This window comes from Phaenicophaeus curvirostris, chromosome 4 (genome assembly GCF_032191515.1).
Source record: "Phaenicophaeus curvirostris isolate KB17595 chromosome 4, BPBGC_Pcur_1.0, whole genome shotgun sequence".
Classification (NCBI taxonomy): Eukaryota; Metazoa; Chordata; class Aves; order Cuculiformes; family Cuculidae; genus Phaenicophaeus; species Phaenicophaeus curvirostris.
In genome coordinates this window covers 52,616,009-52,639,958 of record NC_091395.1, presented here as the reverse complement: position 1 = coordinate 52,639,958, position 23,950 = coordinate 52,616,009, and the positions used below count along the sequence as shown (strand labels likewise).

Here is a 23,950-nt window from a genome sequence, read left to right as displayed (position 1 = left end):
CCTGAGTACTGTACTGTGAGCAGTTTTGGGTGCCACACTATGCAAAGGATATCAAGCTACTGAAGGGTATCTAGAGGAGGGCCACAAAGTTTATGAAGGGTCTAGAGGGAAAATTGTGTGAGGAGGAGTTAATGTCACTTGTTCTGTTTAGCCTGGAGAAGATAGAGGGGAGAACCTTGTAGCAGTTTATTGCTTCCTCACAAGTGAAGGAGAAGCTGATCTTGTCTCTCTGGTGAGCAATGGCAGGACCCGAGGGAATGGCTGGAAGATGTGCCAGATGTTGAATATTAGGAAAAGGTTCTTCATTCAGAGGGTGGTGGGGCACTGGAACAGGCTCCCCCGGGAAGTAGTCATATCATCAAGCCTAACAATATTCAAGAAGTATTTGGACAATGCCCTCAGACACATGGTGTAAATCTTGGATTTGTCCTGTGCAGGAATAGGAGTTGGACTCAATGATCCTTGAGGGTCCCTTCCAACTAAGATAATTCCATGAATCTGTGATTTTTAGGAATAAGTATGTTTCCTGAGATAACATTTGGCTGTACAAATAGTTTGAGTAGAATACATATAATTCTGGTACAATAAAATTATTTCGTTATAGGAGTCAGAGGAATGAAAACACTTCTTGCATTAAACCATAGTGAAACAGCAAATTGCATTGTTCGATACTTTGTTAATCAAAATCAATATTTCATGTTTGATCCAATCCAGTGTTTATCACTATGAAGCAGCAATTTTATTATACCTATATATTTTATGTAATACAGCTTACAAGAATACCATAATTGTATCATCACACTATATGTCTACTTTTAGACCATAATGAACGATTTTCAGACCTATGAACTGTATTACATAATAAGTAGTGCCCTAAGTAGCAGAAGTTTATGTAATAAAAGGTGTACAAATGTCTAGTTTTTTTCAGATACAGTGTTTGCTTAAAGTAACCCCTAGATAACCTCTGTATAATTGTGGGTATAATTCATGTAAACTTGTAAAAAATTAATCAGGTCTCAAAAATAATCAATTGGCATTGCATGGACAATTATTGGTAATAGAGCTTGTGAAAACATAGGAAGGCACTCTGTGAGATTTTCTTCCGTTTTGCTAAATTAGGCAAGTTATCATTTTTTTAAAAAAACAATGTTTTAATGTTATGTCTAAGCAAATACAGTGTTACCACTGTAGCTTTTTACAATGCCAAACATACCTGCTCTTGATTTTCCTGATATGAACTTTACCCTGTTTGCTATGCAAATACCTCAATTCCCTGCTGCACCCTTTATTGATCTCCAGTGTCAAACTGCCTAAGGGAGAGAACAGAAAAAGCCTCCTGACCCACTCTTGTCTCAGTATGGCTTTAACTTTGTCTTATTGTGTGCATTGCTAAGGGGCATGGTTTAGCATTTGATAGGAATGGTTGGACTCGATGATCCGGTGGGTCTCTTCCAACCTGGTTATTCTATGATTCTATTCTATGATTCTTCTGTTATCCTTAAAGGAAAGGAAGACTGAAACAACAAAATTAAAATTTGACAGGTGATAGAGTGCAATTTTTTCATCAAGAAAGACTAGCACTCAAGTGGCTGTCGCAATGGTGGGCCAGTTTAGGTCATACACTAGAACATTTGCTGTGCAGTTAGCTTTTTTGCTGCTTAGGAACTCCAGTTCCTATCAATGAGACTCAGGAATTGAAACAAGAAATTGAGGGTCTGGGTAATGGCATAACATATATATAGTTACTTTGAAGATCAGAGTGTTTCTGCCGTTATCTGCTGACATCTGTGTTGTGTTTGGACCCATCTTCACAAATCCCATCTGCTATCAGGCCTGTACTGACCTGTTTGTAATTAAACATCAAAATACTATCACTAAAATGCCAGGCAAGACAATTAAGGCCATGCAGACTAGAGATGCTGCTGTGTTCAGCACCTGTAAATAAGCTCACCCCTGAGGTCACTCCAAAATTCAGATATTCCTACTGAAGTGGATGAGGACTTGTTCCCCACTGGAATTGGTGGCTGTCCAGAGATTAAGCATTCGGTATGACTGATGAACAGCACCTTTGCACCCCACAGAAGCGTTGTGAAGCATCTGATCTTCTACAAAAGATTAGTGAGGTGCTCAAATGCTGCAGTAATAGGGAATGGGTAAAAGCTGCTGGTAGAAATCCATGTAGCAAGTGGCTGATGGATTAGCAGACAGAAGGTTTGGGGGTTCCTCGCTAAAATTAATAACATTCAATATATGACTTTATGACTAAGTCTTCTACTACTCTGTAGCTTATACGATAAACTGAACTGAGAATGGTCAAGAGATGCAAGGTGCTGTATGCACCTGACCCAAAGAGACTGCATTTACTAATCCTTGCAAGTTTGCTGCAAGTGTCACAATAACTCTCTTCAGCAAAAAAAGTGAAAAATTTAGAGACATTCAAAGCCTGGCTGGACACGGTCCTGGGCAAATGCACAGCTCCTGAAAGAAAAGGATTGCATGAAAATCTCACCTTCCATAAAAAAATGTGATTGCTCTCCATGTTTTTGCAGGGGAAGGCTTGAATATATCAAAGGGCTGCAATAACAGGATCAAGATCAAAGAGAAAATAAATTACACATTCTAAACTTGCACAATATTTACCCAGTCTGAAGATTTTAGGGAACCTTATTTATAATTTTTTGAGGTTTAGGAAATATCTTTAGGGAGTAAGGTTTGTTCTGGTCACTGCCTAAGACATCCTTAAATAGTCTTATACCTATGCTAGAGCTAAAGCATGAAAACACTTATTTAACAGAATCTTCATCTGCTCAGTTCACTTTTCTTTCAACTAGGATTTTGTTGCTGAATAGAAAAAGTCTCCTGCAGACAACCTGAGAATCTAGCCCAGAAACTGTAAGATGCAGAAAAAATTGTGAGGGTAACCTCACAAATTACCTCGCCTGGAAACAAAGTGCCAGCAGAATGGCAGAAAAGCGATTTTGAATCCAATAAATGCGAGTCTTTGGAGACCACAATAAAATAGGTTCCTAGTGACAGTGCATGTCTATGAAAATTCACTGCAGTATCAGACATCCCAGGTGCCTATTTTATCAGGCATCGTTATGCTGCTCAGTGTTCCGAGAACAGTTCTGGACAATCTAATAACTTTTGCATTCAAAGGGGTGTCATTTAGTCATCAGGCATTTAGCTGCTGGGCACTGAGGCCGCTGTTTGTGAAACAGGTTTGTTTGAAAGAATGGAAAGCATATGTGTGTAATTAACTGGTGACTAAGGGTAAGCTTTTAAATTAAATATGCTGCAGCTCAGTCAATACATATTGCCAACATCATTGATGAGGGAGCGAAGGGGAGGTCTGAGCTCCTCCTGACCTTAGAGTTAGGATTGCCGCTGAACCTCATCAAAGATTTGGGTTGAAATCTTGCCTTTGTGAATATATATTTCAAATGTAAGAATCTAGTGAAACAAGAATGTGTATTTGATTTTGCTTCTGATAAATACACACCACAGAGGAAATAGTCATTTACACAGAGCATTCAACTGAAAGTTGCATCCTTTGGGAACTGATGTAATTCAGCAGTCTCCTCAGCTCCAGTGAGCAAAGAAATACGAAATAGTAAGCAAACCAAAATGAATAAAAGTGGAAAAAAAAGGTACAAAATAAAATGCCCCTCTGAAAGCGATTTGGACTTGAAAACCATTTTATAACTAAAGGACTCTAAGATTTGTGGGAAGAATTTTGCAACTAAAAGTTGGAACAACCAGGTGGTCAGTATTAATGTTATGTGGCTGGGTACACCGAAAAGCTCTGACAGGCAGGCTCAACACAGCCTTTACATATACCTGCTGGAAACTCAATGTTTTATACTCTCACTGTCCCTCAGCTGTGACAAATAGTGGTAGAGGTAGAAAAAGAGAGACACAGAGAGAGAAAGAAATCTTTCTTTTGTTTTGAAATAGCTTTAAGATGAATCAGAAAAAAAAAGTGTGACTTAGCATAAAAACCTGTTTACAATTCAGTAATTATTTGTAGCTTTGACCAGGAAGACTTCACAGAAATTCACATACTATTTGATATTTACTAGAGAAAAAGGGATTACAATTTTCTTTCAATTTTCTTTGCCCCTTCCTTTATCTGTTTAGTCCTATTTTGGATCACAGGTATGAGAAAGCACACTGATGCTGCACCAGTAGCTGCTGCGGTTTTTAAACCCAGAGACTGTTCTGACATTAAGGATTCCTGTGGAGACCCACTATCTTCCCCTTTCATTTGCAGTATGGTTAATGAGCCTGTAAATTGAATTAGCTCAGTCTAAGTGCTCAAAACCCAAGCTGAAATAAAAAGAAAACAAGATTAGAATAGCTTATGGAGGCTATACTTGTTTTGGTGCCTTTGGTTTCCTGAAGAATGCAGTGAGACTGAAAGAAAAATAAGAATAAAAAAAGAATATGTGACTGAAGACATATGATTCATTGTAATATATAAACCAGCCTATTCAACAGGGTTCATATAACAGAATGCTGGGTACTCAGCTAGCAAGTCAGTGCTTCCTGTCTCTAAAGAGATAAAGGATAACTAAAGGAGAAGTCACTGTATTTTTTTCCATGTTGGATTTAATGCATTTATATGTATTTATATTTATATGTAAATATTTACTTAACAAAAATTTATTATCTACTGTATCTTTAATTAAAAATAGCACAGCAGTCCGGGGATTGGATGAGTTTTCTTGTCAGCTACTGGCGGTAATGGAAATCACAGTGCATGCAGATCATCTTCCTTATAGAGGAGTCAGTCTGCTGTTACATACATGAGCAGCAGTTGGAAAAAAACCCAACTTCACAAGATTTTGGAGGCTGTTTTTTTTTTCTCAACAATGATCTGAAGACATGGAGAATAATCAACATATAAAGATTTATCAAATTTTCAATTAAAAAATAAACAGAAAGAATACTACCAGTAACATTAACTAGTAACAGCGAAACAAAATGAAAGTTGTTTATCTTATTTTCATCACTCTTATTCCCATGTGTGAAATAAGAGCTAGGCTGCATTATTATCTGTTGTTATCTCTAGGTTATGTACTATCTACAATCACATGATCGGTCTCCTAAGGATGTGGTTTCTAACGATTTGGTTTTCTAAGGAGAAAAATGAGTGATAAGAAGAAAACACCGAGTATGATTTTCTCCTGTGAAATCCAGAGAAGCAAAAAAAAAAGAAAAAAATATCTGAGTCACTCGTAGTCATATTTTTGGCTCAAAAATATATGTCAAAACTTGTATATGGCGGTAAGTTTGAGAGAGGCATGCAAGATCTTTGATTCAAGTGAGATATAGGGTTTTGGTTGGTATTTGCATGCTCAGCAGCAGAATTTCCATACAGTCTTTGAGAAGTAATTTGTACATACTCCCACAGAAGAATAAATCTGACAAAAAAGGACCACTGACACATTGTTAGCATTGATCTCCTCAGAAGTAAGGTCCCAAAATAAATATTACTCATCCAAAATACCCCAAATTGGATATGAAATTACCTGAAAAACATATTCATAATCTAAGAATAAAATTCTAAAAGCATAAGCCTACTCAAAGTGTTTAAAAATTCTTTTAATTTCTTTCTGAGATTCTCTGAGTGATTCCAGTAAGACTATAAAATTAAATCTTTCTTGTCTCTAAGGAACGTTTAAGAGATATATTTAAATAAGGTCACTTACTAATGAAATGTTAACAGCTCAGTAATAGAACTCAGCAGCTGTTTATCAAAACATAGAAATATCAGTGGAAGACCACCACATCTGAAATTTAACAGTGCAGCATGCAATGATCTTGTTAGAATTTGTCCTGCTTTATTGAAAGCAACATGTGGGCCTAATGTATTTACCTTATAAAAAGGGCTGTAAGAATTTTGTGTCTGATACACATATGAATATTTGTGCTCATGAGTGAAAAGATGATAGATGTTTGGTATAATTTGTCTTGCATTTTATTTAGTAGATATTACCCATTTGCAAAGAAACGGCAGTGAATTTCAATTTTTTGCATCCTTTCTGGATACAATGTAGAGCATTTCTTCCTAGAGAGCTTGATAAGAAGGCTTTCTGCTACCCCTAGCAAAAAGGGTAGCAGAAATATCCCATATGTTCTCCTACCTCCTTGTGCTGTTGTGTGCATGGCCTGAAATGTCTTGATTTCCTCATTCAACTCATTCATTATTTAAACGGAAGAAATAACACCCCCAGCTCACTAATATAAACAGAAATATAGATGCAGAAACCCTATGCTAACAATTGTTTAGCTGAAGTTAAACTAACAGTGTGTCTAACAATTGTTTAGCTGAAGTTAAATGAAATCCATAAATAAAATGAAATGGTAGTGTAAAGTATTTGTCATGTGAATAACTAGACATAATAACAACTACATGCTTGGTCTGTTCTCATCTGTAGTATTTTTGTATAGCTGCTGCTATGCCTGACAATCAACTGCCAGATGCAAGAGTTCCCTGATGGGTAACACTACATGCTCTGTGTGTCCTCCTGAACTTTACTACAGTTAAAATGTTATTCTGGATCTGCAGGAAAGTAGATAGATGTTTAGCCAGCACAGCAAATGGAAATACTCCTTCTCTGAGCAACTGGGAAATGCACTAAATCTGTCTTAGCTAGAAACATGTTTAGCATTTACTACTAATAATCTGGTTTTGTAATCTCTAAAGTACAGAAGATGTTTTTCACAAACTTTACTTATTCTTTTTTTTTTTTTTTTTAAGGAGTGCTTCTTTATTCAGGAGAGATTTCCATACAGACAACTCCTTTTCTCTGCTTTGATTTCATGCTTGCTGGATTCCTAACCTTGAATTAATCAATGGCAGAAGATCAGGACCAAACCAAGCAGAAACAAAACCTAATAATAGCGAAGTGATTTGGGAAGAGTTATAATTATATGTAAGAAATATCTAATTACTGCAAAACCCCTACCAGATTACTTTTTAATGGATACCGCTCATTAAATGAAATGGAAATAATTCGAATGAAAAGAGGTCTTTCTAGAGAATTTAGAAAATTATAAATACAAATATAAGAGCTGGCAGGGTGCAGCATCAAACTAGATAAGTGGAGTTAGCGTTGCATTTACCTCAAATTTTATTCTGCAGGAGGGACATAAAAATATTTCCCAATGTATAATTGAATTGCACGAAACAAATTATGAGCTAATTTTCTACTAAGGGACAACAAAATGCTAACAGCATTTGGAGTGTTTTTGAAGTGTGGTACTGGTTAATTCTGCATTTATTCAATGCTACATTAGCTTTTTAAGTCACTCAGGTAGCATCCAATCCTTTGCAGTATAAACAATACAAGCTTTCCCATTGCCTGCAAGAAGATGGTTTCTATGTTAAAGAATAGATTATCAATTCGAGGAGATAAAAATATTACAAAAGTGTTGCGCAAAATGTTTCTGTTATAGAAGTTCAGATTTCTTAATCTGTGGCAACTGATTGCAAAGCATTTGGGTTTTACCATTACATTAAAGAGAATATTAAAAAATTAATTACTGCAGGTTTTGGAATAACTTTTAATAGTAATGAATGGCCAAGCAGCTATGTTGCAATGTGATTCAACCTGCCCCAAAAATGAATTTCACAAGGTGTCTTCTAGTTGCATTCAATATTAGTACAGGCTTTGATACAAATATTTTTTCTTCTCTGAAAGGTAAGTGTCGATACGTTTTAACTCTTGTAATACTTTTACCTAATGTATTATGTGCGAATAACAGTGGCTGGTACTAGAGTGAATTGCTTCATTTTAAAAAGAAGTGTGGCAACCACGAACACTATGAAATGCCACTAATCATTTATGTTTCTCTTCTGTACATGGATAATAAGTATTTTCATGCCTCTTGTTCGAAAAAAAAAAGTTACAATAGCCCCCACTTAATTGCTGAAAGATTTGATCCTGCATTTTCAAAAACATGGCCATAATGAAAGCCTCCTCAGATTCTTGATGATCAGCAGATGCTCATGACCACAAGCATTACCATTCTGGGTTGATTGAGTATCTAGGGTCTTGTTTCATGCCTACACCTGTCAGGGGGTCACAGGCTTCAGGAATCAATTCAGTATTCATGAGTCTAGAGAGAAAATGATGCTATAGAGCGTAGGGAATATTTGCCAGGAAAGTGAGAAGCGGATGCAGTTCTTGATGCTGCTCAAAGGAATGCTTTGCATTCCACTTTAAATGGAGAAAATGGAGAAATAGCACTGTAAGTAGTGATCATTACGCAAACTCAGAACCAGCTCGGGGATCTAAGTTGCTACTACATGCTATTGAGTAGACATAGCCAGAAATCATGTGTTGTTTTTTTAATTTTACATCTAGTACCAGCTGCCTAACACTGTGCCATTTGTGATTTATTGGAATAGGGTAATTTCCTCCCCCCTGTGGCTGAATCCGCATTACCCCACTTTTCTTTGTCTAATCCTTGTTGCTCCAATTAATTAGCTTTCTCCTGTTCCTTTGTTCAGTTTCCCTTGTCCCAGTCCCACAAACAGAGGCTGTGGTTACTGTGTGGTACTATCTGTGGCTTGGTTTTGTTTAATACTGTTGTGTTACTCTGTGCAACAAATTGTGACTGACTGCTTCCTCACTGCTCTGCCAGTCTTGAAAAGTCCAGCATCACGAAATACCGAGTCAGAGCTCCCTGCCCAATCTCTGTAAGCTTACATAAAAAACAAACTTTGGTGAATAAAATCTGACTGTTAGGGTTATTAAGTGTTTTGGTGAAAGAAACGTGCCCATCATTGACTCCAGTGCTGAATTTCACAGTTTTCCCCTCAGGTATAATGTTCATAAACAGTATTGACTCTGCAGATCTTGTTAAAAACTGGGTTTATCATATGTGGTTTTCAATTTTGACTTTCATCAGTGCATATATTTTCTCCCTTTCTTGGTTTCTTCCTTAGTGCAAGAAAGTACACAATAGCTTTTAAATATTTCATTAATGAGATCATTTTACGGGTTTTAGTTTAAAGGTAACCATAGCACAAACACATCCATTATTAACTGCAGAATGGCAGTGTGGCTTCTTGGGAACCTTCTCTAGTTTAATATGAGAACCCCTGTCAACAGAAAACAGCACTGATATTGTTGTGAAGTGTGACAAACTGGCAAATGCAATGGGCACGACACTGGAACAATGCAAACTGCTTATATCAATGGAAGAAGCGATGTTTAAAAGTGAGATGAAGGCAGACAGCGAGAGGCTGTCGAGGAAGGTTCGATTCCGCGTTGCATCCTCGCACAGCGGGAGGGTGCTGAAGGAGGTGTATGCCGATGGAGAGGCTGCTGACTCTCTGGACTCCGAGTATACCAGTAGCTCAGAGACCGACCAAACTAGCCGGCTGAGCGAAGTGGACGGGCAGCCGAATGGACATGTAGGGTCTGAGTGCGATGAACACGAGAATGAGCAGGATGACTTGCTTATTTTAGTTAGAGCCACTAAAGAGAGGGGGTTTGGTAGAAAGCGAGTCAACATCCTCAGCAAAAACGGCACAGTCAGGGGAGTCAAGCATAAAGTCAGCGCTGGCCAAGCCCTGTTTGACAATCTGGCAAAAGTATTTCAGGTAAGTGATACAGTCCTGCTAGCTATAAGCCCCATGTCTGTCACTTTTAACTCACCACATTATTCTTTCTCTTTGTCCAACTCTCTCTCATTTAAGATTTACCAGTATTCTGCCTCATTCCCATTGCTGTCCATTTGCTCTGGTTGCTCAGAAGGGGTTCATTGCTGTTTATGGAACGCTCCAGCTCCCCACTCCAAATTAACAGTGAAATTTTTCTTTCAAAGTTGACTTAAAATTTGCTGACTAGAAATGAATATGTTGTGCTACCCATGTTTGGACCAGGAAAAAAATGTAGCAGTGGAATTAACTGGTGCTTTGTTGGAGATCTGTGCAGATCTGCTGTACAGGGACATGTCATGTTTCCACTTCTGTTATATTAGTTCTAATGAGTTTACAATGTTATCTACTGTTCCCTGCATGTAAATATGTATACTTGCAAATTCCAATGTGCTTAATCTGCAAAGCAGATCAAATTAGATGCAGGATGGCAGCAATGACGGTTTTCCCACATGAAAGTTTCACAGGGATGAAATCTTAGTCAGAGATCTCTTTTATTAATGTCTGTTTTCCATTTATTTTGTAGAAGGAGCAGAATATCTGTATTTGAAAAAGTATATGCCACACTGATGTCTTGGGCAGAGAAATACAGGCCTTAGACAAATGAAGATAAAATTTCTAAAAAATGTCATTCATGTATATATGATGTGTATATATACGTTATTTAAATCTTTAAATCATTAATGTTCAAACAACAGAGAAACACGTATGCAACCAAACCCTTTATGAAGGCTTTTATAATCCAGAAGTATAAACGCCACATAAATTAACCTATAATTGGCTTCAAAGCATCACATAAATTAATCTATAATTGGCTTCAAAGCATTGTTTTAAAAGCATTTAAGTGGTTTTAAAGCACAGGGAATTTGATATTAGTAGCAACTGTTCTTGTGTATTGAAAATAAATTTTCTGAAAGTTATTTATTTCTTGCATTGAAGCTCAGTAGTTTCATCATATGTTTAGATGACTATAGGTTAACATTCTCTTGCTTCTGAATATGAATTTATACTCTGTGTCATACCTAAGTTATTACAGTCTTTTTGTTAACACCAATGTTCCCATGGAAGATGAATATTTCGAAGTTTAATTGCCTGTTCAATTTTGTTCTTTATGTCACATACCACTCAAATATTTTGCTTGCTTTCAAGCCACTCAGTAAGCAGTTTGTCCCTGTTTTCCCTACTCCAATAAAATTTGAAACAAACTTACTTTTTCTGAGTAGAAGTGAGTTAGGAAGTGTTAACTGGGGCATGTCTGGAGTGTTCTCCAACCTTTATTCCAAATATTGTTCTGTGTTTGTTTTGCTACGTGCTTCAAACCATTTCACCTCTCTAGTCTCATTTCCTCCTAAAACCTTCCTTTTGCTGCATCAGTGACACCAAGCTAAGAAATGTGAACTACCTAAATAATGGGATGCATCTGAAGACATACTTACCTTAATTAGTGGACCTGTCATCTTGCTATTTCTGTCTCCAGTTTTAGGCTAGGAGTACTTCAGGAAAGATTCATGGACAGAAATCAACATACTTAGATTGCAATGAGGTTTCTTTCATTCCTAGCAGAGTTATAGCTAGGACCGGCACTATTTCCATACAGTGTTTTGCTGGAAGAAAAGAAGGCTTGAGGCATCCTCTGATAACTTCAGAAAATATGTGGCCAATTCTACCACAGAAAACCATAATTAAAACCAGTAAAATAATTAATCGTTTAAAAGTGACAAGGGTCTTGTATTTTACAGCAGAAGAAAGTGGAAAAATTAAATTATCAGGTGAAAATAAAAGTTTTTCATACAGTTCATAACCGTTACAGGCATTGCAAAGTCCAAAATAATAGGCTTGTTTTGAAAATGGATGAGGAAAATATATGGGGAACTGAGCAGCTTCTGCTTAGGCGGTTCTAGAAGACTGATTTTGAGAAATAACTGTATATTCTTACCTTAAACATCTACTGTATCAAAGATATATATTCATTAATACAGAAACTGTCATGATTTGAGGTTTCTATGCCAACAAGTTTCTGTTTCCTTAGAGGTAAAGTTTGAAATCTAGTGTAGAATGATTGTTTGTGTAGAATGATCTTTTGTCATACTGTGAGACAATTTTCTATGCCACATGATGAGCACAGAGGAGAGCAAAGTACATAGGCTGGGTTTGAGACTGATTTGGAACTGTTTGATCTGGATGTGAAATATGATTGAAATCCATCCAATTACAAATGGAATAATGATGTTAGGGTAAGATTAGAGGATGATTTCTAGTTTTCTGTAGGTATGTTCCAGTCAATTAATTCCACAGTAATATCACTTAGAGAACAGAAATTCTGCATTCAAAGATACAGTAAGATAGAAATATGCCTTTATTTGAAGAATTAACTCAAAGTCTTCGATCTGGACAGTTTTGTAAGTCCCTACCTTGATTAGTAGGTGAGTGACCATCCCTGGAGGTATTTAAAAGATGTGTAAATGTGGCACTTAGGAATATGGTTTAGTACTAGGTTAATCATTGGACTCAATGGCCTTAAAGGTCTTTTCCAACCTAAACGATTCTGTGATTCTATGTGAGTTCATCTGCAGTTACATGTTTTGCATCTCTTAGGTAAGCAATTGTAGATGTATAACAATATCTAAGATGTATATGAAGTCCTTTATCCCTGAGAAGAGGCCATCTCTGGCCCTTTGATGATTCAACAGCAGATGACCATGTTATATATGTCTCAGACTCAACGCAGGTATTTGTACACACTTAGACCATACACAGGAACTGTTGGCAATCTGAAATCCTAGGCAGTGCCAACATTCTGATTCTTCAGACTATATCTGCAAATTCCTCTGCTATCCTGTTGCCAAATCCCCAGATGATTCCTATGGTGGAACAGAGATCCTTTAAAATAAACCACTTTGCTCAGATATTCTAGGGTTAAGCAGGGATTCATTCACTGGGCTTTAAGTTGTGCAGTCAAGACCTTTGATGATTCCTATTCAGATATCTGTACTAAAAGCACTTCTGTGTAATTTAATGTTCTGTGGAATATTTGGGTTTTTGAATGTTTTTTCCACATTTTCTAGCTACAGCCTTTCCACCAAATTGGTTCAGACAGTTTCTTCCCACAACAGACTCATCTGAAAAAAACCCACACCTTCTGGAGTTTTTGGGAACGTGAATAGAGTACTGTAATACAGGAAGTATTTCTAGAGGAAAAGGTGCATTTTGTGGTTGTTGCATGACACAAGCCTGGTCTGAGAATATATATCTATTGCCAAGTAGATATGCATCCCCTGCTACATCTTCCCACATCCATGCACTGAGCAATTCCATCATCAACACAACTTCCCATTTCTACCATTCCCTGTGAAGAGAAACTCAGTCGCTTGTATTAGACTGCCTGCTGACTGACTGTGCCCCTGGACATGAGCTGCAAGACTGTGACAGTAAATGTTCTCCTGTCAGGCTGGCCCTGCAAAGCTGGTGAAGCTGCTGTGAGCCTGGTGAGATCTGGGGCTGGCATGGCCGTGGGGATGGAGTGGGACAGAGCAACGCGTGTCTCGTGGTTATCTCAGCTTCATGGCACAACATTTTGCAGGCAGAAAGGCAGGGAAGAAACCAGCCTTATTGATGCCTCATGGAAACATGGTTTCCATAGCAACCACTCCAGGCTTTCCCTCCCAGGGGTGGATGCTACAAGGAGAGCATTGACAAAGCATCCTGGAGGAGGGCACGAGGCGGGTATGGGGAGTGGGGAGGTGTGTGTGTATATGAGAGTGTTGCTCTGGCAACACCTTCCCAGTCCCACTGGCAGGGAAGACGGGAGGCCAGTGGGTGGTCATCAGTGGAGGTCAGGGATGGTCAATGCAGCCTCCATCAGCACTTAACCTGGAATGGGAGGGGTGGCCTCCTACAGGACCGACAGTCAGAAATATGTTATTTGTGAGAAATGTCTACTACTCAAAAGCCTGAATAACAGGAATGAACCGGAGCTCCCTGTTTCCCTGTTTGTGTACCTCCTTGATATAATTGAAATTATCTCTTGCTGAAACACTGAAGCTGACAGTGTTGACAGCTCCAGAGCTGGGGACGTGACCTGCTACTTACATCAGGAACAGAAGCTCCTTTTCTGCACATCCAGAGTAATTGTAGACTTATTCCATTCCATTACTAGAATTTTTATAATACTTAGAATACTGTTAAAATGTGAATGGGTATGAGTATTTCCTGTATTTTCCCGTAGAAAGTAGTAGAGAAATGGTTCTTGTTTCCCTGAAATAAATGCAATTCTCTTCATGACTGATTTTTATGACTAGAACATCCCTATGATGGCTTCCAGGTGACACAGCAAAAATCCTTGGGTTGTCTAATATATTGCTAAGTGGTGCCAGAACATTTTTCCATCATTTCATGCCAGACCAAGTTTCCATCCCAATATTCAACATAATGGAGCTGAGACAAAGGTTTTACACAGGTCTTACCTCATTTCCACTGTTTCAGCGTCAGTACTTTCCTTCATTTCCTCCACTTACACACTCAACACTATCTTTTCATCCTCCTCTGAATGCTCACCTTCTGCTAAATTAGCTACAGAGCTCATTCTTAGGCAGGACCTGCTGACGTCTGTTTTGAAAGGGTAGGGCTGCTTAACAAACCTGATTAATGCCTTTGTGAACATTGCATCAGAGGGGATACGGGTGAAGAGTCAGACATAATGTAATTGGTCTTCAGGATATTTTCCAGCACAGTATCTTAGGTAGAGTTAACATTTAAGGTTGCAAAGTAAAACTCAATATTCAGCCTAGTAAACAATTAGCTTATTAATGTTTAGAGGGAGAGATGGAAAAGAGTTAAGAATCAGGTGGAAGTTTGTTAAGAGAAAGGAGAACTTCTGGTGTGGTTAAGTTCACTTCCATCTTTCTTTACTTTCAGGTGACCTAGAATAAAGAATACACAGCAGGACATGCAGAGCCTACAAACAGTAGTGTTATCTAATACCATAGAGAAAATAAAATTAAAGACAGCAGCAAAACCAACTATTTTCCAAAGAAAGCATATGCTGTGAAGTGCTGTTAAGAAAAGTTTCTGGTGCAATATTACAAGCAAAGGTTTTAGGATAGGTGGCATATTATATGCCACTCCATCCCCTCACTTCTTTGGCAGATGATCAGTGCTGACACTCCAACATCATTGAACTCAGAGCTCAAAGACCTCTGCCTGGACTGGACTAAGACTGTAAAAGGTCTCCTAAACTTTTCTTCACATTCTCATCCAAACACACTACCCTGTGACTCCCCAATAGGCACATCCTGCAAAAGGGAAAGATGTACAGGATTACTTGTGTCTACTAGTAGCGATGTTAGGGAAATGTGCTGATAAACTAAAGCTGTAGCATTTGATACAGGAATGCCATTTATATGGGTGGAGATAAACCCCAGTGAGCTGCATGTACCTGCTCTGAAATATAAAGTTCCAGTGCATGTTCATAGTGTTAACAGGCCTTGAAAACTAATTATTGAACAGCATCACACTGTGTCATGCCTAAGCCCCTCCACTGAAAAATAAGAAAAAATGTAATGACACAGAGGATCAAGTGATTATGAAAAGTAGGTTTCTGTTTGTTACAGAAAAAAATTCTATGTTGGAAGGACAACTGGATCACCACTGGAATGGACATAGTGTCCATTTACCACTTCCCTTGCACATTTCCTAAGTGTTTTGATCTGTAAACACAGTTCATGGGACAGTGATTCAGCTGATGAAATCACAGGTAAAACAGGTAGTCTCCAGAGCTGGTGACCGAATAGCCACACTGATTTAAAAGGGAAAACATTCAAGTCTGTGAGCTTTTAGCTAGAGCCTGGGGTTGATAAGTACTTAAGATATCAGTATTTATTGTTCACATATTCAATGGTAAAGCACTGAGCCCAGACAGACACTGTTCACGATATTTTAGGATTTGCTGCTATTGGACTTGAAATTCATATCTGACACAGACTTTATCAGTAAATAGGCTTTAAACTATCTAAAACTCTGAAAGTTATGCACAAGCTTTGAGTTAAAAAAACTTACTAATCTAATTTTTAAAAAATGTGAGTATTAGATGTCTTGACTTTTCAACGCATTGAAGATAGGGAAGTTTAGCAATGAAACCATGGTTAAACTTACTGCTTCCTCAAGACTGAGTCAATAATTAAATTGAAAAAATGCTACACTTCTATGCTTGCAGTGTGATCAAAATATGCTGGACATCAGTCCACCTGGTTGGACAGGTGTATGTGTGTCTGTATCCAGCACTGTATGGTCTCAAAATTATCCTTGCTCTGATATGTCTTGGTCCTTGTATAGAATCTATAAATGAGGAACTGTTCTTGAGACTTTCAGGTGCAGTGTATGGGTCTAAGCAGAGGCAAGCCCTGGGACAATAAATATTTCTGCTCTGTCTTTACAAATCTTTCTCCTTCATAGGATATAATAAGCAGGTACTCCAACTGTTTGTTGAATCACATATCTGCAGGTGAGTGAAAATTATTATGACCCTGCATTAATTAATATTTCCTCACTGGCTGCAATATTTTTATCACCTTAACGTAGGCAATGACTATATAAAATACAAAACAGGTGAGAACTGACCTTTATGCATTTTGCAGGAGACTTCAGGCCTTAGTGGCATCAACAGTGCAGTTTTGAATCTGTGCACACCAGTCTTCCCTGAGGCAGAAGCTGAACTGACACAATTCATAACAAGGGTCTGTGAAAGGCATCAGAGTATAAAGGATAACTAAACTCTGGTGGATGCAGAGTGGAAACAGCAGTGAGAAAAGGGTAATTTTGCACTTCATTAGCACCTTCTTTCTTCTGCTGACAGAAAATAGCTTCTAACAACTGAGTGGTGCTGACTAGAGTTGTGTCAAGATTACCCCAGCTAGGGTTCAAGTGTCTATGGGCCAGGCAGATAGCACAGCCCACATAAAAATGCTGACCTGCTGCCCTGAGCTGTGAGGGAGAACAGAATTAGTTACCTCTCTGAAGACTGTACAATGTGGGTACTTACCCAGAGTGATATATTAATAGGCCTCGTGCCCCGGTCTTATCTTTTGCATGACAAAGGGCATAGCAAAGAAGCTATGGTAATACTGCAGTAAATATGTATATACGGAATATGGAGTAGTAAAGTGAATCAAGACTATAGGTATAGATTCAAAAAACCTGTAAGCTTCTGAAGAAGAGCATCGACATCAAGCTCCAAAACTGTGATTTTCCTCTTTGGTGTCAACTTGTCTCAAAGGCAGTAAAAGCCTTTTATTAATGACAATTTGACTAATTATCTGCCTTGGCCATGTGCCCCAGCATCTAACTATTGACAAGATCATGACAGTTATCTCCTACTCATGTGAAATGCAAACCACAAAATAGACGTTCCTTTGCCTGTCTCACCTGCAGGACTTGATGCAGCAGGTGTCCTCTGAGTATGCCTAGTGGGTCAGATCCTACACAAGCTGTACATAAGCAGATGATGCTTTGTTACAAATCGTGCTTGCAGGAGACAGTTGTGGGAGTTGTACTTTGAATTAGACAGTCACAAGACAGCATGAATAAGATGCTGTAGCAGGAGTGGAACATGCCTCTCAACTCACCACACCAAATAATGTTGTGCTACAGCATCATGCTTAATTTCCATTTCTTTCTTTCTCACTCTTAAGAACTATAGTGAAGCATCACTTCAGCATGCAGATATCCTAAAAAACATTGTAGCCTGTGACTTGCTTGTTAGGGACTAGAGCTAGAGTTGATATTGAATTCAGGTAGCCAAGACACAAAAGGCTGCAAATAACCATGTTCTGCAACTTTATTTCATCCTTTCTCTTTGCTTTTAAAAACACATTTTCTTTCTTTATTAAAGAAAGAAACAGTGTACTTGTTCTGAGGCAATGCATATGAATGTCAAACAGAAAAATATGCCTCCTGGTTGTACTAAGTAGGATTCTAAATCATACTGGCCTCAGGAAATTCTCTGAGCTGAAAGTAGTCATAAAATGAGACAGTATTAGGAGTAAATCCCATACACATTTGCCATTCTCTTACTTTTTATTATCTGTCTGGTAGATGACCTGGAATGCTAAACGAACACTGGGTTCAAGCCCATGTACTGCTCTGCAACTCTTACATAATGTCCCTTTGTAGAACTGCTCAATAAGGTGCTCAGCCTTTGAATTAGCATGGAAAATGGTTCATGCTACTTCATAATGGCTTGAAAGAGAGTACTATTATGATCATTCAGGCATGTACTAATGCTTTTGATTTCAGGCCATAGAAGGTATTAGCAAAAATACTTTCTTAACAAGTTAATTGCATTATAATTCCATTTAGTTTAGAGATCCTAGAACTGTTTCAGTTCTGAACTAGGGTTTGCAAATACTTAGGCTAGTAAGCTTACATAAGCTAGATAAATATAAATGTACACGAAGCATATAGGTATTGTGTTACAATGACCCAGAAATGTATTTTAGCAGTTGACCAAAACCTTGTTTCAAGAGTTACCTGCTGCTAATTTATTATCAGTGGCATGTAGGTGTCATTAAGGACTATTTACTTCTCTTAGAAAGAAAAAATGCACTCGTGTTTATTATGCTTACTAGAATGCTCTGGTCTGTCAGCAGCCTGCTCTGACATTTGTCTAGTAGTGTTGACAGTTTATTACACACTACACCAACGCCAAGCACATGATTAACAGCCTGAAAGAAAGAAGTGGCCAAAGAGATAATGCTTGTTTTTGTCTGGAGCTTTAATCTCTTACTGCAGTGTCTGACAGCATCATAGTTTTGTAGCTTAAGTGCAAGGAAACGTGCTTCAGAATAGAATTTGCAGCTGGAGAGTAAAGGATATGGCTTTCATGCACGAAAACCTTCCTCATTGCTGCAACATCCAGTATGAGGTAGTACAAATCACGAAACTCAAATCTCACTAAATTCTTCCAAAACCTTTAAGCTAAATAATAATTAGGACAACATCCCAGCCTGTTGATTTTGAAAAGGAGATGGAAAAATACAGCTCCCCATCTAAACAGAAAGTCTTGTGGTTTTGTTTTAAACAGTAGTGGCGTTGCAGAGAGGCTGCCACAGCACAACTCTACAGCCTCTATCAAAGAAAGCAACAGAAATAGTCACAGATGAGCAGCTGGAATCAGTGAGGTAGAGACTCATTTCGCACATGGCAAGAAAGAAGTCAGAAAACCCATCATTCATTTCTAGTATGAATTGTTTAAAGCATTTTAACAACTTTAGTACAATTCTGCTTTGAAACTATATTTGGAGACACCATCCATCAACAATGTCAGAGGAGCACACCTTCTATACCACAGAAATACCGCACACAAACTTGTTCTTTCCTCACTTCTCACAAAGAAATATGGAAAAAATTGCCGGCCAATTTCTACACATGTTCATAACTACATGTGTTGTATTCTGCAGTGACAAATCTGTCAATGCTGGTGCAAAGGCAAGGAAATATTGAATCTTGATAGCTTTGTTTGGAATACTACTGGTTGCTAATTGTCTAGCAAGTTTCAAAAATATGAAGAATTGTCAGCAGTCATACACTACTATTCAAGAAAAATCTATTTGCCCTTGTAACTCCTGTAAGACAGAGAGCAGTCAGTTTCTAAACCTGCAACTGAAGTTACAACTTTTTAAAGAAAACCAGATCTCTTCCTGCCCATCTGCTCATGTCCTGTTCTTGGTTTACTAAATTTAAATGCAAAGGAGTGTCCCTCCTTGCCCCACAGGCAACTGTGAAGCATTTCATTGCTATTCAAGTGGAGAATTGCATTAGACTGATAGTGAAAGATGAGACCTTTAAGCATTATTGTTGGAGTTCCTCCCACCTATTGCAGGTCTTAATCTACATCTTGAGGACATTCCTTTCCAGGTGTTGGCAGATGCTTTCAATCAAATTCCCAAACATGCAGTGGATAAGTTCAGTTGTTGCTCCAAATCCCACCATGATCCGAAAATGTAACCACATTCTCAGTCCATCCAAGTCTAAACTTAAGGTGTCATGAAGATTTAAAAGAGATAGCAGTTTCTAAATGACTTGTTCAGGTAACAGATTCTGTTCAATTAAAGCTGTCTGTATAAAAGTTTGCCATGGCAGCTAGGTGATCTGCTGGGTGATCTGCTGGGTGATCAAGCCTTTAGCAAACCCGCTTGGTGCATGACGTTCTTGTGGATCCACAAGTGAGAAACAGTGGGGTGGAAGGGCACTTTTATAAGCCAATATTCCAGCTTCCATTCACGGGAATACAGTAAAAGATAAAATAACTTTTGACAGAAACCTTGTTATCTGCCAAACATGAAAACTCCAGGATGCATCCCAAACCAAACCCAGGCTTTGATTAACTCTTTTCCCTGATTTTATTGTTTAGGAATGTAAATCGTGAAGAATGGATTGTGATTTTAAATTTTCTCTGCTACCAGTTGTAGTTGAGAACTCCATCTTATTTCATTTATGCTATTACCTTTCTTAGTTTTTTTCAGAGTGAGAAGTGTAGTTCTAGTGTATAAGACAGACTGACTTTGTGGTGTAATTAATCCATGATGAAAGGCTGGAACATCTGCCAAAGAAAACGCAGTAAATCTTCAACTAAACTGAGTCTAGCTGATAAGAGCTTTCCTGAATGCTGGCTTTTGCTTCTTGTTTGTCTTTAACACTATGAAAATCACCACTTGCAGCACTAGTGCAAATAAGAAAGAAGCCACTGACTCTTATGCTACAGGGGCTGGAGAACAGGCCTTATGAGGAGCGGCTGAGAGAGCTGGGGTTGTTTAGCCTGGAGAAGAGGAGGCTGAGGGGAGACCTCATTGCTCTCTACAACTACCTGTAGAGAGGAGGGTGCTGGCCTCTTCTCCCAAGTGACAGGGGACAGGACAAGAGGGATGGCCTCAAGCTCTGCCAGGGGAGGTTTAGGCTGGACATTAGGAAAAAATTCTTCACAGAAAGGGTCATTGGGCACTGTCAGAGGCTGCCCAGGGAGGTGGTTGATTCACCTTCCCTGGAGGTGTTTAAGGCACAGGTGGACGAGGTGCTGAGGGGCATGGTTTAGTGTTTGATAGGAATGGTTGGACTCGATGATCCGGTGGGTCTCTTCCGACCTGGTTATTCTATGATTCTATGATTGTTATCGTATCTCGGCATATTGAAAGTAAATCTTGGAAAAACATCCATTCAGCACACAGAGCAGAGCCTGGTGGTATCACAAGCAGGATCTCACAAGCTAACCATTTTATTCTCCAGTCAGAAATATGATGAATCATATTTGTAAGAAGCTCAACAGACTAGAATTCACTTTAATAGACCGCTAATGCATTCAAATTAACCAAACTGTAATTGATGTTTGGACACTATAAAGAGGATAATTGTATGAGAAAACCACACCTGGCTATGTGTAAATATAAAATGACTGAGTTAGAGATCCATGTATGTATATATTATTGCTAAGTTGTTATTAGCATCTATCAGTCTCTCTAGCAGTCTATATATACCAATGGAATATTTTAGAAAGAATAATTAAGGGACTAGTGAAAGAGAGGAGAAAAGAGGAAGAGGGAAGAGATAGCAACCTTCTCCTTTCTTTATATTAAACATCATCTGCCTAACACAGAACAGTAAACAGGGTTTTCCAAAGCTGCTGCCATGTTAAAAAAAAAATGGGCCAGAGTATGCATAGTAATTTTCATGACAGTCATTTGCTGCAGATAAACACAAGTCAGTTTCTCTGCAGTATGAAATTTTCTGTTGGATGAAACAGGTGGGGTCAGAGTGCTCAAACCAGGACTCTCTTGGAGCTATGTTGTTCACTAACTTATCCACTTGATGTGAGATATCAAACACTTCCATCTTCATCTGCCCACTCTCAGCAAGCCTTGCTCAAGTTCACTTCTTGCTAAAACCATCCCTACTTACAGATTATTCTCAAATAGGACACAAGCTGCCCAATGATCCTCCCTGGACAGGCAACTATAAGTTCAAGCATCTTGAATGGTGTGATAAATAACAAGCAAAAGTAAAAGCTGCTTATGACAAGAGAAAATAGGATTTGGGCCCCACAACTAAGGGTGCTGTTTGAGACAAACTTATTGTGAGTTTTTTAATAATCCAGAGTGGCTCTATGGTAAATAGTGCATAAGTAAATAGTAGACTTATCACCAGTCTGAGCAAGTAGCAGGACAAACATTCCCTCTCAAGAAAATTAAATATATTTGAAAAATCCTACACATATTATTAAAAAACAAGCCCCAAAGTAACTTAAAATGTGAACTGACAGTAAGAAAAATGATGAAAGAAAAATAACTAGTCCTTTATTAATTTATTTCATCCATACATCCAAATATAGGCAAGTCTAGATACATTTAAGAGGTCTTTTTGGGGAAGTGACCAAAGTGCTAATTAGAGCTCCTTCAAGTTGACCTACATGCTTTCTTCTTTTATTTTGAGCCTTTCTTCTTGTTCTAAGTGGAACCTGATAACAGAAAGGCTCGGAAAAAACAAATGTAAAAATCAAGCATTTTTTAAACTTGAAAAAAGTTACATTTTATTGAAGTTTGTTGTTTTACTTGATATTTTTATCCCTGTTGCTAACAATAAAAAGATAGAAGTGAAATAAACACTGATCAAGTGCTGAATAATAATTATTTTTCATATTCCTTCATATAACTGTTGTCACCAAGTAGTGACTCATAACTGTTAAGCAATAGCAAATTAAATGGTGTAATTCAGGACAAATCTTCTAAGAATAGAGACTTATTCTCAGATTTCCAAGGCTTGCACATTGCTTATAGTTGTATAATTAATATTAGCAGTCTTTTCATGACCCATCTGTGATCCATTGTTTCAGTTCTGTGGTCTTCCACTCTATTTACAGGTATAGCTTTAGGCAAGCAGATGCTATGCAGTTCAAGTCATACATTTTTAATTTACTCATGGCTGCATTTCTTCAGGTGACATGCAGTAAACACTTTTTTTTCTCTCTTACCTTAATTAGTTTTGGTTTGCAAGGTATGCTGGAGGAGTAAAAGTAACTTTACAATTTGCCTGTTCTCTTACTTCTTGTTGACTTTTACAGATGCAGAAAATGGGTAGGAATCAGTTTGCAGAAAATCTCAGGTAGCAATAATGCAAAATCTGACTGTTAATATAAGGGGTAGGCTAGAGAGGGCTATGAAGGGATCATTGATATTGTAGAGGGAATCTAGGAGATAAATTGAATACTTGTGGAGAAAAGGGAAGTTTATCCATGGGATGCTGGAGAAGGCTTCTTGCTATCTGAATTCATAGAGGAATCTCGGAGGGAAATGAAGAGCTACGACTGTCAGTGTTTGGAAATGTAATCTGGGAGCCTGAAAAGCTGATGTGATGGCAGTGGAGATCATCTGAAATTATTTTAAGTAACTTGTATTTTCATTGTTTGTTAAGATAATTAGGTAAATATCTTCACTTGAATTCACAGAATTTCTCAACAAACTTCCCAGAGAGGGAAGAGATGCCTAGGATTCACGTTCCATACATGAACTGCAACCAATATTAAGCTCTTAAGATTCTGGATCAGCCTCTTCCTGGCTTAGCTTGTGGCACTAGTTTGCATCAGAAAGGCAGAGTTCACCTGAAATGCAGGCATTATACATGCTCTACTGCAATAAACGGTGATGATCTTCATATGAAAGGACAAATTATGTGTGATACTTTCAGGGAGTAAGACATGCCCAGAAATCTAGAAACTCAATTCATTGCACATGTTCTTAGGTTTGATTTGGGGATGTCTATCATCTGCTTTGTGTTATGAGTCCTCTGGTGGACTTCTGTCTCATTTTGGCTGATTCATTGTATGCTCAGCACTACTGAAATTTGATAAGGAGGCACCAGCTACTTCCAAGCTGGCACCGTGGAAATCTTTAGCTCCTAGACATTCTTGCAGCCTGCCTGTAGCACAGGCTTGTAATTTTGACCTTACGTAAACCTTAAGAATAGACAAGGGCTGCACTTAAACCAGTCCCTCAATAGTTGCCAGAAACATCAAGTGTGGCAGTGAAGTACTCTGTCTTGAGAAAAGAAAACAGAAAGCAAGAGGCAGGAGAAGAAAGTCTTCTGTGTACTGGCAGTGTTGGAGAAGGTACAAATCTCTCCTGGAGGTGTGGGGAAAACTGAATGGTCCTGAGAGATTACTTTAACCTGGAAGAGAGGTGAAGAGCAGGTGAAGAGCAATCAGGCTTACTGAAGGGGAATGGAAGCTTAGTCTGC

At 38.3% G+C, this 23,950-nt stretch overlaps 1 protein-coding gene across 1 annotated transcript in view; it reads left to right on the top strand.

Moving 5' to 3' along the window:
* The first annotated feature begins 9,172 nt into the window (after positions 1–9,172).
* Positions 9,173–23,950, top strand: part of GRXCR1 (glutaredoxin and cysteine rich domain containing 1) — a 36,826-nt gene continuing 22,048 nt past the window's right edge. The window contains exon 1 of the mRNA XM_069854898.1: positions 9,173–9,619. Coding sequence (XP_069710999.1) covers positions 9,173–9,619 — 447 coding nt within the window. The remainder of the gene's footprint in view (positions 9,620–23,950) is intronic.